We start from the raw sequence: 15606 nt of genomic DNA on the forward strand, positions 1-15606 counted from the left end.
CATGAGTGACACAGCACAATAATCATGAGTGCAATCACTTTAGTTTTGCTTGTTTAGTATTTCCAAAAAATCAATAAATAGACATGCTGGAGCTAAACTGTTGTGTAAAAAATTTTAAAAATGTGAAGAAAAAAAACAAACAAAGAACAAATCCCAAGTTACGAAATCCATTATATAAAGTTATACTAGTAGAATTTGTGATGTGGGACAACCATCGACTGTATAAAGAAGTGGACTAAGGTGTGTGTCACCCATAGCATTTGGCTCTAGTCAAATGAATCTCATCGAGACTAGCAGTTATTGGAGGAAATTCGGGGGGAATTTATTTACAAAAAAAAAAAAAAGCGAAAGAGAAACCCTAAGATCATGTAGAGTGGGTTAATACAAACAATTTAAAGGGACAGTTTGGAATTTTGGACACAGGGCCTTATTTCCTAGTGAGCCAGAGTGTTGAAGGCGTATGGAGATGCTTTTTTAAATATTCCATCCAGTCCTTGTATTTGCAGAGGTCGCTGGTGCTAGGCTAGTGCATGTCAATGGCCATAGTTAGCCTGCCACTAAAAACAGTCTTACCCACTCCACAAAACACCCGAAGCAAATCTATTATTACACGAGACTGTTGATGTAAATGTCTGTGTCGATAGAATAATTTTAGACGTAAAATCAACCTAGCATTTGAAGGATTTATGTCTGAGCAGCAGTAGCGAGTTGTATTTCAGTAGCGGACTGATATATGAGAAAATAGTCCCTCAACATGTGACAATTCATGCAGTGCACGGTTAGTTTTATTTCTGTCAACACAGACATTTAGACTGATAGTTTGGCGTAAAAACAGATTCGGGTGTTTTGTGGAGTGGATAAGAGTGTTTTTAGTGACAGGCTAACTATGGCCATTGACATACACTAGCCTAGCACCAGTGACCTCTGCAAATACAAGGACTGGTTGGAATATTTAAAAAAGTGTCTCCACACATCTCCAACACTCTCACTCACTAGGAAAAGAGACCCTATGGCCAAAATTCCGAACTGTCCAAAATGATGAGGCTCACTGCAGCAATTCCAGGGGGAGTATGACAGTTTTTCAATTTAAAGTCCATTGGATCCAGACAGAAACTGGAAGCGTCCTCTTCCTCACTTCCTATTTGGAACGTGGCGGCTATGTCTATTTATATAACCAGTCCATGGAGATAGAAAGCTTTTAATGACATACTGTGAAACATTCCAGACGAAGCAACAACATCTCCATGAAGAAAAGCATTTGACAGACCCTCCACCAGAGAAGTTACACAATGCACCTTTAATTATCGCCATTGTTTATTATTTTCTGAAATATCATAACATGCGTAATCACATCTAATTCCTTTTCGCCAGATTGCGTCTGTATGAGCCGGGGGGTTTCCAAAGGATTGGCGCAGACAGGAAACTGGCGCTCCATGATTTGTCACCGGTTTACGGTAAAGCGAGCAGTGACACAAATAGAGGCAGATTGGAACAGGATGGCTAACATGACCTTCTCCAGATGTGGTAAACACATGTGTAAATGCGCATGTTCAGGGCTGATCTGGGGGGAGATAATAACTGCCAAATGTGACCAAGGTGCCAAAGAGAGGACACCTTGAACTTTGGACCAGGTAATAACAGCTAATCACCCAAAAACATGTGACGACGATTATTTTAGAGAACATGTTGTCTTAAGTATCTCAGCATGATTTTTATGTTCTGTTACCGAGGCGTAAGTTGAACAGAGAAAAAAGTTTGGGTTTTTTGTATTAAAAAGGCCGACATTATGCAAATTTCTGGTATGTTATAATCTTTTTACTTCATCAAAACATACCTGGAGTTTTATTTTGTTTAATTTATACATGTTTAACACACAAATTCTGTATATTTAGGCCGAGTTCTTCTCTTAAACAGAAAACACGCTTGCAATATTTAAACTCCATACACCTTCATTAGAATCATTAGGATAATTTCAACTCTGGAACTGCCCATCTCTACTGAACAAAAGGGAAACGGTAGCTGACAACTTGAAAACTATCCAGTTCATGACATCACAAGGTGGAGCAGAGCATTTTGAGCTTTTGGATTATAACATGGCTTAAAGCTCACAATAATCAATTTTGCGTAATATAGGATCTTAAAGGTGCAAATTTCCTGGTGTTTCCATGGAGCTGTTTATGCTTTGCCTGGAAAACTCCACAGTATCGCATTAAATTTATTTTTCATTTTTTTTATTGCTCAAAAATACATTTAAACATGCTTTCTTCCTTGGAGCAGGCTTGCCTCTCCACAGAATTGACTACTGAATGAGGTAGATCAGCTGGCATTGTCACCGTTGAGATTGATTTAAAGGGCATAATACAGGTTTTGATGTTTTTCTAATTATGACTTGGTTTGGTGGGATAGAACTTGTGATAATTATTTAATATATTTAAGTGACAATTTGTAGAAAAAAAACATTGAGAAAAAAAGTACAAAAATACAGGAAGTAGTGGAGAGTTCTAAAACAGAATCTCTCTACCAATTTATGCACAAGGAAGACATTTTTTGGACAGAATAAACACTGATTTAACATTTTTTTTATTTGTCTATTCATAACTATTGTGTAATGTAGACAAGTTGTGACTCTTATGTAATTACCTGACGTCATATGTAGAGATGATTCACAAACCAAATGATTAAACAGCTTCAAACCTTTTCTTATCCAAACGCCATGACTCTTTTCCCATAAACATGTCTAGAACACAGTTTGATAAATATGTGATGACCAGGCCCCCACACCCAGCTCTTATCTGCCCTCAGCTTCCTGTAGCTCCATCAATATCAACCTCCCATCACAAACTTAATGTACGACATCCGCTTGTTTGTGTCACAAGATTCACAAACAGAAAAACGTCAGTACCGCAAATGAAGCTGGATTAATCATATGTGAATATTTGGAACACTTGTGGATACTTGTGGCCTCAAAGTTATGCTGAACTCAGAGTCAAGTGCAAAGTTCAATGTATTTGGAAGTATAAACAATGATAGGATCAAAACCACAACCTCTGAATGCACCATGGTTTGAAATGTCTGAATATTCAAGCCAAAATCATAGCTGTTTTTACTTAGATAAGCGGCTTTTTCACAATCCACTTTTGAAGGATTTCCTCCAGTCAGTTTTTAATGATAAATTCTGACCAAGATTGCAATAATACACCACAGAAGCTCATTTGGAAACCTTAAAAAGAAGTAGCTGCTGATTGTTTTGCTGTCTTAAAGGTGCACTCTGTAACTTTTCTGGCAGAGGGCCCGCTACTTGCTTGTCACTATATAGATGTTATAGTATATTTTTGAGGTTTGAGCAAGAAAACACGAGAAAGTTTAATAGTCTAATACCATATGTGCAATACATTTCCATGGCGACAAGCAAGTGGTGTACCCTCCACCAGAAAATGTACATAGTGCACATTTAATGCTTAAACACTATCGGGGCCAGTTTACATGAGAAAGCTTACGGGGAAAAACAACAAAATATTTTATCGGAAGTGCCTTTCGTTTACACGGTGACTGCATTTTTGGGGCTTAAAAATGCAAAAATCTGAAAGTACCCTCCAGAGTACAAAAGTAGAATACACTCTGCCGTAGCGTTTCCATCTACACTGGCCAAGACGTAAAACTCTGGTCAGATCTGCTCACGTCACGTACACGTTTACATCACATACATCACGACCTAGCGTCACCATCGAGCCGCCTGGCATGCATGCCCAATCGAATTCCAAGCACTTTTGTGTCACCTTATGCACGCAGATTTCTTCCTGAAAATGCTCGTCTAAACAGGGAATAAAATGTAAAGACGTGACGCCACTTTTGCGTCTTCTGTTCAGAGCATCATCATATAAAAGTAGCCTTAGATTGTCTATTGTGTTGAAATAAAACTCAGATTAAAATCTAATTTGAGTAACAGCGCTTCAGACAGAGTAGTGCTCCCTGTTATCTCCCAAGGAGTGTTGAAAGCCAGTCTGAATAGTTTTGATTCTGGATTTAAACAGGCCCAAGTCTGTGATTTAGGGAACAGTTTATTCCAGAGTCCGAGGCCAGCAGCAGAAAAAGCCCAGTCAGCCTGAATAATACACTGAAATTAATTAGGGGCCGTTTGGGAGTAAAAATGAAAAGCTAATATGCAGCAGGTTTTGTTTCACAATTTTGCTCCCTGTGTTTATTTCTCACACATTTGTTGGACACAGCCACTTATCAATTGTCAGTTTGTTTTACTGAAATAGCAACAGTAACTATGGTGTGAGGAGTTTGTGGCGGACAATTGACAAATAACAAATTGTGCAAAAAATCACTATCAAAGAACCTTTTTCTCCTGAATTTTTATTCCCATATTACGCTTCTTTCCAATAAACTGTATGTTATAATGTTGTATATCATACCTGGAGTTGTGTTTTGTTTCATTCACAAATGTTTAACACACAAATCAAATCCTGCATATTTAAAAGAACGGTTCTTCTCTCAAACAGAAAACACTTTGCTTGTGTTTTTAAACTCCATACATCTTCACTAGAATCATTTGGATGATTTCAGCTCTGATATTGCCGATCTCTATACATGCATCCTGAATTTTGGACTTCCGGTCATCCTGCAATGCATACTGAGAAAGACCTTCCAAAAAAGTGAGCATCAAACCACCATGTTTGATTTCCCAGTGGGATGTGTCTATTGTCAAAGCCAATTTTTTCAAGTCTTTTGAACCATATCGCTTTTGTTTCTGGTTCTGATATTGTCATATTTTAGTAATGGGATTCAGCCATTGTAATTGTGTGGTTGTTGGATGTCCTAACAGCGGAAGTTTGTGAACTCCATTGCTTTGATGGCGCTCCACACACAAAATGTTAACTGCAAACTCGGGATGATTTCTTAGGCAGCCAAAGGTTACCTTTTTTGTCTTTCCTGAGGATCAATACTGCCCATCACCTTCGCTGTTCACTATTTTTCAATTCCGTTGGGAAGGGAAACAGTTTGAACAGAGGTTTGCAATCACACACATCTGATTCCCTTTTGCATTTATTTCTTGAGTCGACATCCAACAACCACATAATAACAATGTCCAAATCCCATAACTAAAATATGACAATATCAGAACCAGAAACAAAAGCGATATGGTTAAAAAGATCGGATTTGACAAAAGACGCATCCCACTGGAAAATCAAACATAGCGGTCTGATGCTCACTCTTCCTGAAAATCCTTCCCAGTATGCATTGCGTGATAACCGGAAATCCGAAATTCGGGATGCACGTATTGAACTAAAGGTAATGACATCATGACATCAGAAGGTGGACCAAAATATTTTGAGCTTTGGAGATGTAGACAGACTAATAATAAAGGGTTACTAAAACATTTGTGAATGAAACAAAACACAACTCCAGGTATGTTTTTGAAAAGGTAACGGCATTCTAACATCTCACAAGAATCCATTTTGTGTATCCTTTAAGAGCTTTCTTCAGATTTCCACATGCCTCCTCCTGGGTCTTGTCCTCAGAGCTGGTGCTGCTGACTCAGGGTGCCCACGTCTGGCCCCGAGCCTCACCATCTCTCTGTGCATTCATCGCTTCGTCCTGTATCAATGCTTCTTTGAGAGCCGGCCACATTCCACTGGGGATACTGACACCAGCCCACACCGCCGCACTATACACCTCATTCACCTCTTATGCTGCGCTAACGAGATAATCATTTTTAGGACTGTTTCGGAATATTCGAAAGGCAATACCAGTTTTATCCTTTAACAATTACAGTAGTAGCAGTAGTAGTAGTAGTAGTAGTAGTAGTAGTAATAGTAGTAGTAGTAGTAGTAGTAGTAGTAGTAGTAGTAGTAGTAATAGATTATACTACTCATAATATTATAAAGTCAATATTTAAGTTTCATTCATTGACAATTTTGTCATTCATTTTGTCTTGGCTTTCTAGTAGTAGTAATAGTAATAGTAGTAGTAATAGTAATAGTAGTAGTAATAGTAATAGTAGTAGTAGTAGTAGTAGTAATAGTAGTAGTAGCAGTACTAAGAGATTATATGCTACTAATAATATTATAAAGTCAATATTTAAATGTCATTCTTTGTCAGTTACAACAACTTCATGTTGTCTAGGCTTTGTAGTAGCAGTAGTAGTCGTAGTTGCAGTAGTAGTAGTAGTAGTAGTCATTTTCACTCATTTTCTCTAGGCTTTGTAGTAGTAGTAGTGGTAGTAGCAGAAGTAGTAATAAATGATACTACTAATAATATTATAAAGTCAATATTTAGGTTTCATTCTTTGACAATTACAACAACTTCATTTTGTCTAGACTTTGTGGTAGTAGTACTAGTAGTAGTAGTTGCAGTAGTAGTAGTAGCAGTAGTAGTAGTAGTAGGTCAATGCAAGTTTTAGTAGTAGTGGTAGTAGTAGTAGTAGAAACAGGTGCAGAAATAGTAGTAGTAAAATGTTGTACTATACTAATATGAAGCTAATTGTTTCCTGCTTTAACAATTACAACAATGGCTTTGTAGTAATAGTAATAGTAGTAGTAGTAGTAGTAGTGGTAGTAGTAGTAGTAGTAGTAGTAGTAGTAGTAGTAGTAGTAGTAGTACTGGGTGCAGACAATCTAAGTTTTATTACACTACCGGTAATAAAAAGTTAATACAAGTTTCCTCATTTACATATTACTGCAACTAGTAGAAGTAAAAGTAGTGGTACTGGATGTAAAAGTAGTAACCTAAAAGTAAAGTAGTTTCCCAGGACACGACTCGTAGTAAAGGATTAGCAGGTCAGTATAGGTGCTTAACCCAGATTTGGTGTGTCCTGTTGACTGCCTGTTGCTATGGAAACGCCATTTTAACCTGGATTCGGGAGGATAGCCTACATCAGGTTATACTTTTATAGTCTCTTATAGTCTACAGTATCACATGAACATAATCTTCCAGTTATTTATCAGTTATAAGATGGTGTGGCCATGAATAATGAGATACAACCGTCAAGTTGTATATAACTTAATTATCTGTTCAAGAAATAATATAGGTCTAGCGTCATCAGTGGGCATTCCTGTTGTCGCTTGAAACCAAATACTAATAGTCCACATATGACCACACTATGTTCTGATGTTATAATGTTGTTTCCTCATCAAAAACATACCCAAAGATGTGCTTTATTTTATTCACACAAGATTAACACACAAACCCTGCATATTTAGACTGAGTTCTTCTCTCAAACGGAATAAAGTAAGTAAACTACTGCTTTATGATATCAAAGAGATGTAAAAAGACAAATAATAACGGGATACTCAAACATGTGAATGAAACAAAAACACAACTCCAGGTATGTTTTTGAGGCGGTAACAACATTATAACTGGCGTAAAGCTCACAAGAGTCAATTTTGAGTAAAGTTTTAAAGTTGAAAATATATAGCCTTACAATATTTGAATCTCTGTGACTGCAGTTCAAAAGAAAAATAACTTTTGTAATCACTCACAGGTCCTGTGCAGTGAATAAAACCACCTGATGTAAGCGTGGGTGTTGCTCTGACCACTCACTGACAGCCAAAACAGTGAAGAAAAAACAAAGAATGTTTAACAAGTAAGTAAAACTTCCTTACCTTAGCTTCACATTTCCTGTGGGTAGCGGTCTTGCACACTAGAATAAAATAAAAATGGCATATATAAAGAAACAGGCCTATCACATATTTATATAGCACTTTTCCACCTTCTATACACTCAAAGCTCTTTACATCAAGGAACAACTCACCCATTCAGACACACATTCATACACCACTGTACGCAGACACTGAGCGGTTAAGTGTCTTGCCCAAGGACACAACAACAGCATTCATCTGTGGGAGCTGGAATTGCAACGCAAACCTGTGGGCCACTGGATCTGACCACTCAACCAATGATGTTTATGTCGAGAGTGGGATTTAAACCACCAACCTTCAGATCAGAGGATGAACACTTCCAACTAAGCTACTGTTGCCCCATTATATTCATTCTTGTGGTTTTAATTCCCATTTAAACATGTCTTTGGTCACCTTGAGATAGGTATTTCACATTTTATAACTTAAAATAATAATGACAGTTATGTTTACAATGAAACATTTAGACGTTGGAGGACCCTGTGCTTTCAGTAATGGGAATGTACAATTAGAAAGTAAACAAATGAGGTCCTTATGTCCTGTGAATGTTATGCGAACCGAGCCATGCTTTCATTGTAAACACATTTTAACCACAGAATGAGTCGGGTGATGGTTTATGGGCTGAAAAACTGCGTAGGAGAAGTCTAGAGTTTTATCTGTGACGCAGCTAAATTGGCAAAATACGAACAGAGCATTTCTGAGAAGGAGGATGATTAATGAAACAACCGTGAATGAAGCAAAAACTACAACTCCAAATATGTTTTTGATTAGGGATTAGGCCTGTCGCAATAATTACTACATTAAATTGTGTGTATATTTTCTTTGCACTACCGAGAAATGTTTGTTTCTTTTTTGTCTGAATGATCAAATTTAAATAGTAAAAGGTTAAATTAATAACTTCTATGATTCATTACAGATGCAAACTAAGTGTTAAAGTGTTTAATTCTTTTATTTACTCATTGCAGCTCATATTTTTTTTAACGTTATTGTACATTTGTGGTCATCTATATTTACTTCAGCAATATACTGAACTTCAAAATTTATTATCGTGACAAGATTAGTGAGAGTACAACAGTAAAAAGGTCAAATTTGCATAAAAGATGTTCTTTAAATACCATACATACCTCTACAGAAGGACCCCACATTGTCCACAGTCTGTCGGCACACACTACACTGTCTCTTCTTCTTAAAGCTCTTCTCCTTGAAAACGTGGGGCTCTCCTTTACCTGCCTGCAACGCACAAAGAGAAAAATGACAATTAGAAACCTGATATAAGAGTCTAAGTGCCCTCACCCCCTCAAACAAGACCCTACCTACCACACTCATATATCACACAGAAGACAGGGCCAAAACACTGTGTAACTAAGGCTGCTGTTATATAATAAAGTAGGACAATTTTGAAGTGGGTGGTACTGGATCATAAAGCAGACACAAGCTTAAGTCAGTCCTTTATGTTTGACAGGGCAGAGCAAATCCGCAGGTGGCTACATCTCTTCTCTTCTTACGTTACTGTGAAACCAAATTGTGTAACTGTCTCCCAGCCATAATTTGAGTAGTAGGGCTAAACGATTTAGTGACAATATCCGCTTTAAATTTTTCACACAAGTCTTGGAATTGTAATAGATTTTGATGCGTTGTGTTTTGTTTCATTCACACGTTTATCTCACAAATCTTGCTGATTTAGGCTGAGTTCATCTCTCAAACTGAAAACACCGTTCCACCTTGTGATGTCATGTGGCAATACAGGAAGTGCTACACTGTGTTTTTAAACTCCATACACCTTCACTAGAATCATTTGGATGATTTCAGCCCTGGAAAGCCAAACTCTACTGAACTAAAGTAAAAAAAAAAGTAGCTGAACTTAAAAACTAACATTACATGACATCACAAAGTGGGACAGAGCATTTTGAGCTTTGGAGATGTAAACACGACTAATATTAAAGGATTACTGAAAACATGAATTAAACAAAACACAACTCCAGGTATGTGTTTGATGACGTTATATATTTATTATAACATGGCTTAAAGCTCAAAAGAATCAATTTTGTGTAACACAGGACCTTTAAGTTTTAAACATTTCAAGGTGCATTTAAAGGGACTATCCGGAATTTTGGACATAGGACCTCATTTCCTAGTTAGCCAGTTAGAGTGTTGGAGACGTGTAGAGACACTTTTAAAAATATCCCATCCAGTCCTTGCATTTGCAGAGGTCGCTGGTGCTAGGATAGCGCATGTCAATGGTCATAGTTAGTCTGCCACTAAAAAGAGTCTTACCCACTCCACAAAACACCAGAGGCAAATCTATTATTACAGCAGACTGTCGCTGTGAATGTCTGTGTTGATAATGTATGAAATAAAACTAACCTTGCATCGCATGAATTGTTGCATGTTGAGGGACTATTTTCTCAGCAGCAGTAGAATTTAACTTTGCCGGTAAGACAGGTGCTAGGTGATATCAGTTCGCCTCTGCCAAGTTTTCTATCAGGAAGTACAACTTGCTGCTGCTCAGACATAAACCCTTCAAATGCAAGGTTGGTTTTACTTCTAAAATTATTCTACTGACACAGACATTCACATCAACAGTCTGGTGTTACAATTGTTTTGCTTCGGGTGCTTTGTGGAGTGGTTAAGATTTTGTTTTTAGTGGCAGGATAACTATGACCATTGACATACACTAGCCAAGCACCAGCGACCTCTGCAAATACAAGGACTGGATGAAATATTTTAAAAAGTGTCTCCACACGTCTCCAGCACTCTGGCTCACTAGGAAATGAGGCCCTATGTCCAAAATTCCAGACTGTTCCTTTAACATTTGAGACAAGACTAAACTGTGAACTGCTACACAAGAATCACATGCATTTCAGAATAAAACAGGACATTTTGTTGTCTGCAAAGGAAATGTTGTAAGTGTGATCATTACAGCCGTTATGATGTACTAACTGTGAGCATTGAAATTGTATATTAATATATCTTGCTACCCAACTATGTGGATCCCGCCCTTTTCACAGTGTTGTTAAAAGCCTTGAAAAGAGACACAGAATTCTATAACAGTGTCTTGTGTTCTGGTTGGCTGCTGGTATCTCAGGCGCTTTAATGTGTGGAGTTGCATGAGTTGTTTGGTGTGGGAGAAGAATTCCCGCCCAATCCCATTCTTTGTTTCCCAACACGGATCAGGCGGGCAGATCCTGAGCCTGTCGTGACTCAGAGCCTTTGAACATGAGAAGTCTGAAAAGCGCGGAGTTTGAGGAAAAGGGGCACCGCTTTGAGTGTTGTCGTGCACATGTTAAGTGAAGGGAGACAGGGAATGTGGAACACAGCTATATGCAGAGTGTGATATTCTGGGTGTGTACCAAACATATATTTTACATGTTGTATCTGATTTTTTTTATGCCAGTGTTTATTTGTTTCAAAATATAATGAACAATTGAGGGTAACCAATGAGTGTTTTTTCAAATTTTTCTGATAAAATTGTCAAAACTGACTTGATTTCAGTACTGAATCCGATACTACAATCAACTTTATTTAGACAGTAGAATTCATATCATAGTACTTTCTTTTATATTACCATGTGGTCTTATATCTGTATAATCCCTCCGTGGTCCAGGTAGGTTCCATAGTGGTCTGTGAGTGTGTATTAGTCTATCTGCTTTTATATTTTTTCTGATACAAGATACAAGATCATTCTAAAGCTATTCAAGAAATGTAAATTTCTATCCTGTGAATTTGATTTTTTAAGTATTGATACATGCTCAAATTACTATCTAGTTTCAATCCTAGTTTCTTTTTCAATACTATGGACAATCTGTCTTCTTTATAGATAGCTGCTGTGACCATCTTTGCATAAAAGTGCCTTTTTCAGCCTCAGTTGCGCTGTGAGTTCCTCCATACTGTAAACGTCCCCTAAGCATTTCACCTGCTGCTTCAGTGTAGGAGGTAAAGTACTTCTCCATGAAACTTTTCTGGCAACTAACAACAAGGCTTTTGGAACGTATAGCTTCAGTGAATTTATAACTATTTTTTGATTAACTTGGTGATATAAATGTGTAGTTTATATTCAGTCAAACTCTAATATGACATGTTCAAAGGCAGATTCAGACCTGCTATCACAAAGATTTCATTCGTAATGTCCATTCAGCTCAGTATAAGTTTGCCACAAGATATTGAACATACAGAAACAAGCCAGACAGTACTCTTGGTGTCCTGAAAATCTGTCTTTCACCTTCCAATCCCATTTTTCTTTAATATTGTAGAGACTATAGTGTATATAGTAGTGTGTATATAAATGGACATAGGTAACTAGCTTGTCACCATGTTCCATATAGGAAGTGAGCATGGGGGTGCTTCCGGCTCCATCGACTCTGAGTCTAATTGACTTAAGAGTGAAAAATTGTCACCCCTCTCTCTGTAACTGCTGCAGCGAGCCTCGTCATTTTGGTCTTAAAATGTTAGTATTAACCCGCTCTACATGATCCTAGAGTTTTAATTTAGCTATTTTGTCCCTAAATAAATTCCTATTCCTAACATTGAACTTGGCTCCAAATTTGCTATAACCGTCTGGAGCTGAACACTACGAGTGACACATACTCCTTTATACTTATCTATACTTCTTTACACAGTTTACAGTAGTGACAAAACAGCCATATGGACTTTAAGTACCAGACACTGGAGATCAAATCCAAATCATTCCATATTATTTTACCAGCTGTTGTTTCAAACTACATACCACCAAGAGCGTACATTACCTCTGCCTCATGGTCCAAACACAAGTCTCTCTGGGATCTACCTGTAAACCTGTGATCACCTCTCACATCTGAGTGCACTGGAGGCTTATATTTAAACAGCTCCACATAATTAAACTGATACATGCAGATGTCTTTTCTTTCTGTGTGCTCTTTTCATCACAAAGCTCTGGTCTGTTTACACACTCTCCACATGGACTCAAAGTGGACACTGTTTGTTCAGCTGGTGCCTCTACCAACCACAGCACCCATGTACAAGAAGAGCAGGGCCACCACTCTGCACCCATGGGACCTTACATGCTCCGGGTGGGTGGCAAACATGTCACTGTGCAGAGTTCAATCCATGAGGCAATCTTCAGCGGTTAGGAGTGGTCTAAAATAACTGTCATTACTCTGGAATAGGGAGTATTTCATGTTGATGTTTTTGTGAATTCCACTAAGTTTGATCTGGCTATTCAGGCTCAGGTTATCTAATACTTTGAATGCAGATGGGCTCAGTAGAAGTTCCTGGTTTTGCTGATAAATTTCTGATTTGGCTTCTGTCTCTGAACCCATAGACTGTCTAAATAAATAAACATAGCTAACCCATTAGCAACTGCATTCAAAATAAGAAGTCTTCAGGCCCCAGTTGACTTTACATTGTAAAATTGTCACCATTCTCTCTGTAACTGCTGCAGTGAGCCTTGTCATTTTGGTCTGCAAACGTCCATATTAACCCGCTCTACATGATCCTGCTGTTTTTCCTTTTGCTATTTTGTAAGTAAATAAGTTCCTATTCCTGATTTGGATCTGGCTCCAAATTCACCCCTGTAACTGCAAGCCTCGTGTGCTTCATTTGACTGGAGCTGAACGCTATGAGTGACGACACACTCCCTTAGTCTGCATCTTTATACAGTCTGTGGTAAAGGGCCTGAGGTTGTCAAAAAATGATACCCAGATTCTATTCAATACTAAAACCATTGTCAAAATACTCAATTTGATGTATTAATACTGAATCAAATAGACCAATCCTGAATAGAACAAGTATAAGACCACATGCTGATAGATACAGAATAATTTTTTGCACAAAAAGTATACATACTTTCTGTGCAAAAATTATTTCTATTATTTTATTATCACCATGTGGTATTGGAATCCATATTGACAATCAAGCCTTTTCTTTAGTATCAAAAACAAGTTAAAGTTTTAGTATGAAACTGAAAAAGTATCAGCTGTATTATCACTATGTCCTGAATTCTACATTGTACTCAGATGCAAGAGATGATTTACTGGGCACTGGAGTCTTGAAAATGTACAGGACTAACATGAAGTGGAAACACCAGTAAAGACAACTGCTCATCATGGTAGTGTCTCATAAAGCTGTGTTTGCCCTGTCATTTCAGCTCATTCACAGAGGAAACTGTGGGCTTAAAGAAACTCATTATCCAACTACAGACACCAGGACTAAACATGTGTCAGAGAAGTGCTGTCTACATCGGAACATGTGAATAAAGCCTGCGGAGAATATATTATAGCTTTTAATTTTGTTCATTGTAATCTGCAATATTGTTCAAAAACATTTTCGTAAACTGCAAAACTAAGATTTCACAGTGCCATTTCACAATAACAAGAAGCAGATTTTCAGTTACATGTTGCATTTATTGTTGAAAAAGTAAGCAAGTCCAGAATAGTAGGAGGGGATAGGGGAAAGGTGAAAACAGGTATTCATATTGCACATTGCAGGATTAGTCAAACATGCATGAAACACCATACTTTCGTGGCTAAAAACTTATAGTATCCACTGTTCATTTTACTTAATAAGCCTCCTTTAAAGGTGCATTGCATAACTTTTCTGGTGGAGGGTCCGTCAAGTACTTTTCTCCATGGAGATGTTATTGCTTTGTCTGGCATATTCCACAGTATGGTATTAAACTGTTTAATATTCTTGGAAACCAAACCAGACCCAAGTTACAGGTCAGATCTGCGGAGAGGCAATCCTGCTCACAGTCAGAATTCCAGTTTTCTAGGTATTTTTGAGCTATAAAACAAGCCATAATATAATAAATTATGTAATATAAGCTGTTTAATGTCACAATGTGGAACATTCCAGGCAGAGCAATGACATCTCCATAGAAACAAGCAAGTAACAGAGTGCATCTTTAAATATGAATGAGAGAATGTAATGTAATCAAAACCCCAAAACAGGAACAAAAAGATGCCCACCACCTCCCACTAATGGGACTTCAACCACAACTTCCTGCTGAATTTTACCTTATAATCTGACACATCTAATTGACATTCTTAATTATCTTTCCAAGCGTGCACCAAAATCCGATTCTGCACAAAGACAATAGAACAGTAAACAGCAAACTTAAGCCCCTGTCCTTGTATGTCCCTAGTAACACCATTCTGCACCATGCATGAGTAAGTTATACTGGTCACTGGAGCGAAGCCCGTGTTGTGTGAACCAAAAAAAGCTGCCAGGCTAACCGCAGTGGTGATGTGGGCCCAGTGATAAACATGTGAAGGAGGTACTGCCACATATTTCATGGTCCAGACACAATTAAGAGCTGTACACAAAGAGACCACAGCCAATCATGGTCAGACAGCAGTGCAGGACTCATACAGCGCTCTGGGTGAGGTGCACAAACACAACACAATGAGGTGAGATACTGTGGTTCACATGAGGAGAAGTAGAAGTCTAAGTATATGTGGTTGCAACAGTAGGTCAATAGAAAAGTTATTTAGTTTTTACATTGTTTTTTCTGTTCCAGTTGTAGCAAGCCACAAACTGTGATTGACATTGGACATTGTCAGAGAAAACCCAAAACAGTCACAAAGCTAGGGTGGGAGTCCAACCATAAACTCTCTTGTGAGAATGCTGGCCTAACCCTCTGTGTCACTGTCATTTTTAAATTAGTGTCTATGGATATAATCACAGACAAGCCTCTATTGAAAGTACAGCGTGGCAGTGGATTGTGTATAATGGGAGGATCTCCTCTGAGCTATTGTTGATTGATTAGGTATTCATGAATTCCAGCTTCCTGTTACATGGTGCTATTTTGAGGTTGGCTTGAGGTTTGTTTTGAACTGTTAATTGCAGTCCTAACTTTTCATCCTTCCGAAACTCGGGAAGGAAGTAGGGGAAGGTAATATGTAAAAATAAAAAAATCACATTAAAAAAACGATTAAGATAAGATAACAATTTACCTACCTGTGAAATTAATGGTTTGTTTTTTCCCCTGTAT

General features: G+C 37.9%; 1 protein-coding gene across 1 annotated transcript in view; it reads right to left on the reverse strand.

The window, feature by feature from the left end:
• The window catches only part of tns2a (tensin 2a), an 84599-nt gene that overhangs the window by 40832 nt on the left and 28161 nt on the right, over positions 1-15606 (reverse strand). The window contains 2 exon segments of the mRNA XM_020922468.2: positions 7608-7645; positions 8765-8870. Coding sequence (XP_020778127.2) covers positions 7608-7645; positions 8765-8870 — 144 coding nt within the window.

This window comes from Boleophthalmus pectinirostris, unplaced genomic scaffold, assembly GCF_026225935.1.
Source record: "Boleophthalmus pectinirostris isolate CB_2022bp ecotype Guang Dong unplaced genomic scaffold, ASM2622593v1 HiC_scaffold_8, whole genome shotgun sequence".
Classification (NCBI taxonomy): domain Eukaryota; kingdom Metazoa; phylum Chordata; class Actinopteri; order Gobiiformes; family Gobiidae; genus Boleophthalmus; species Boleophthalmus pectinirostris.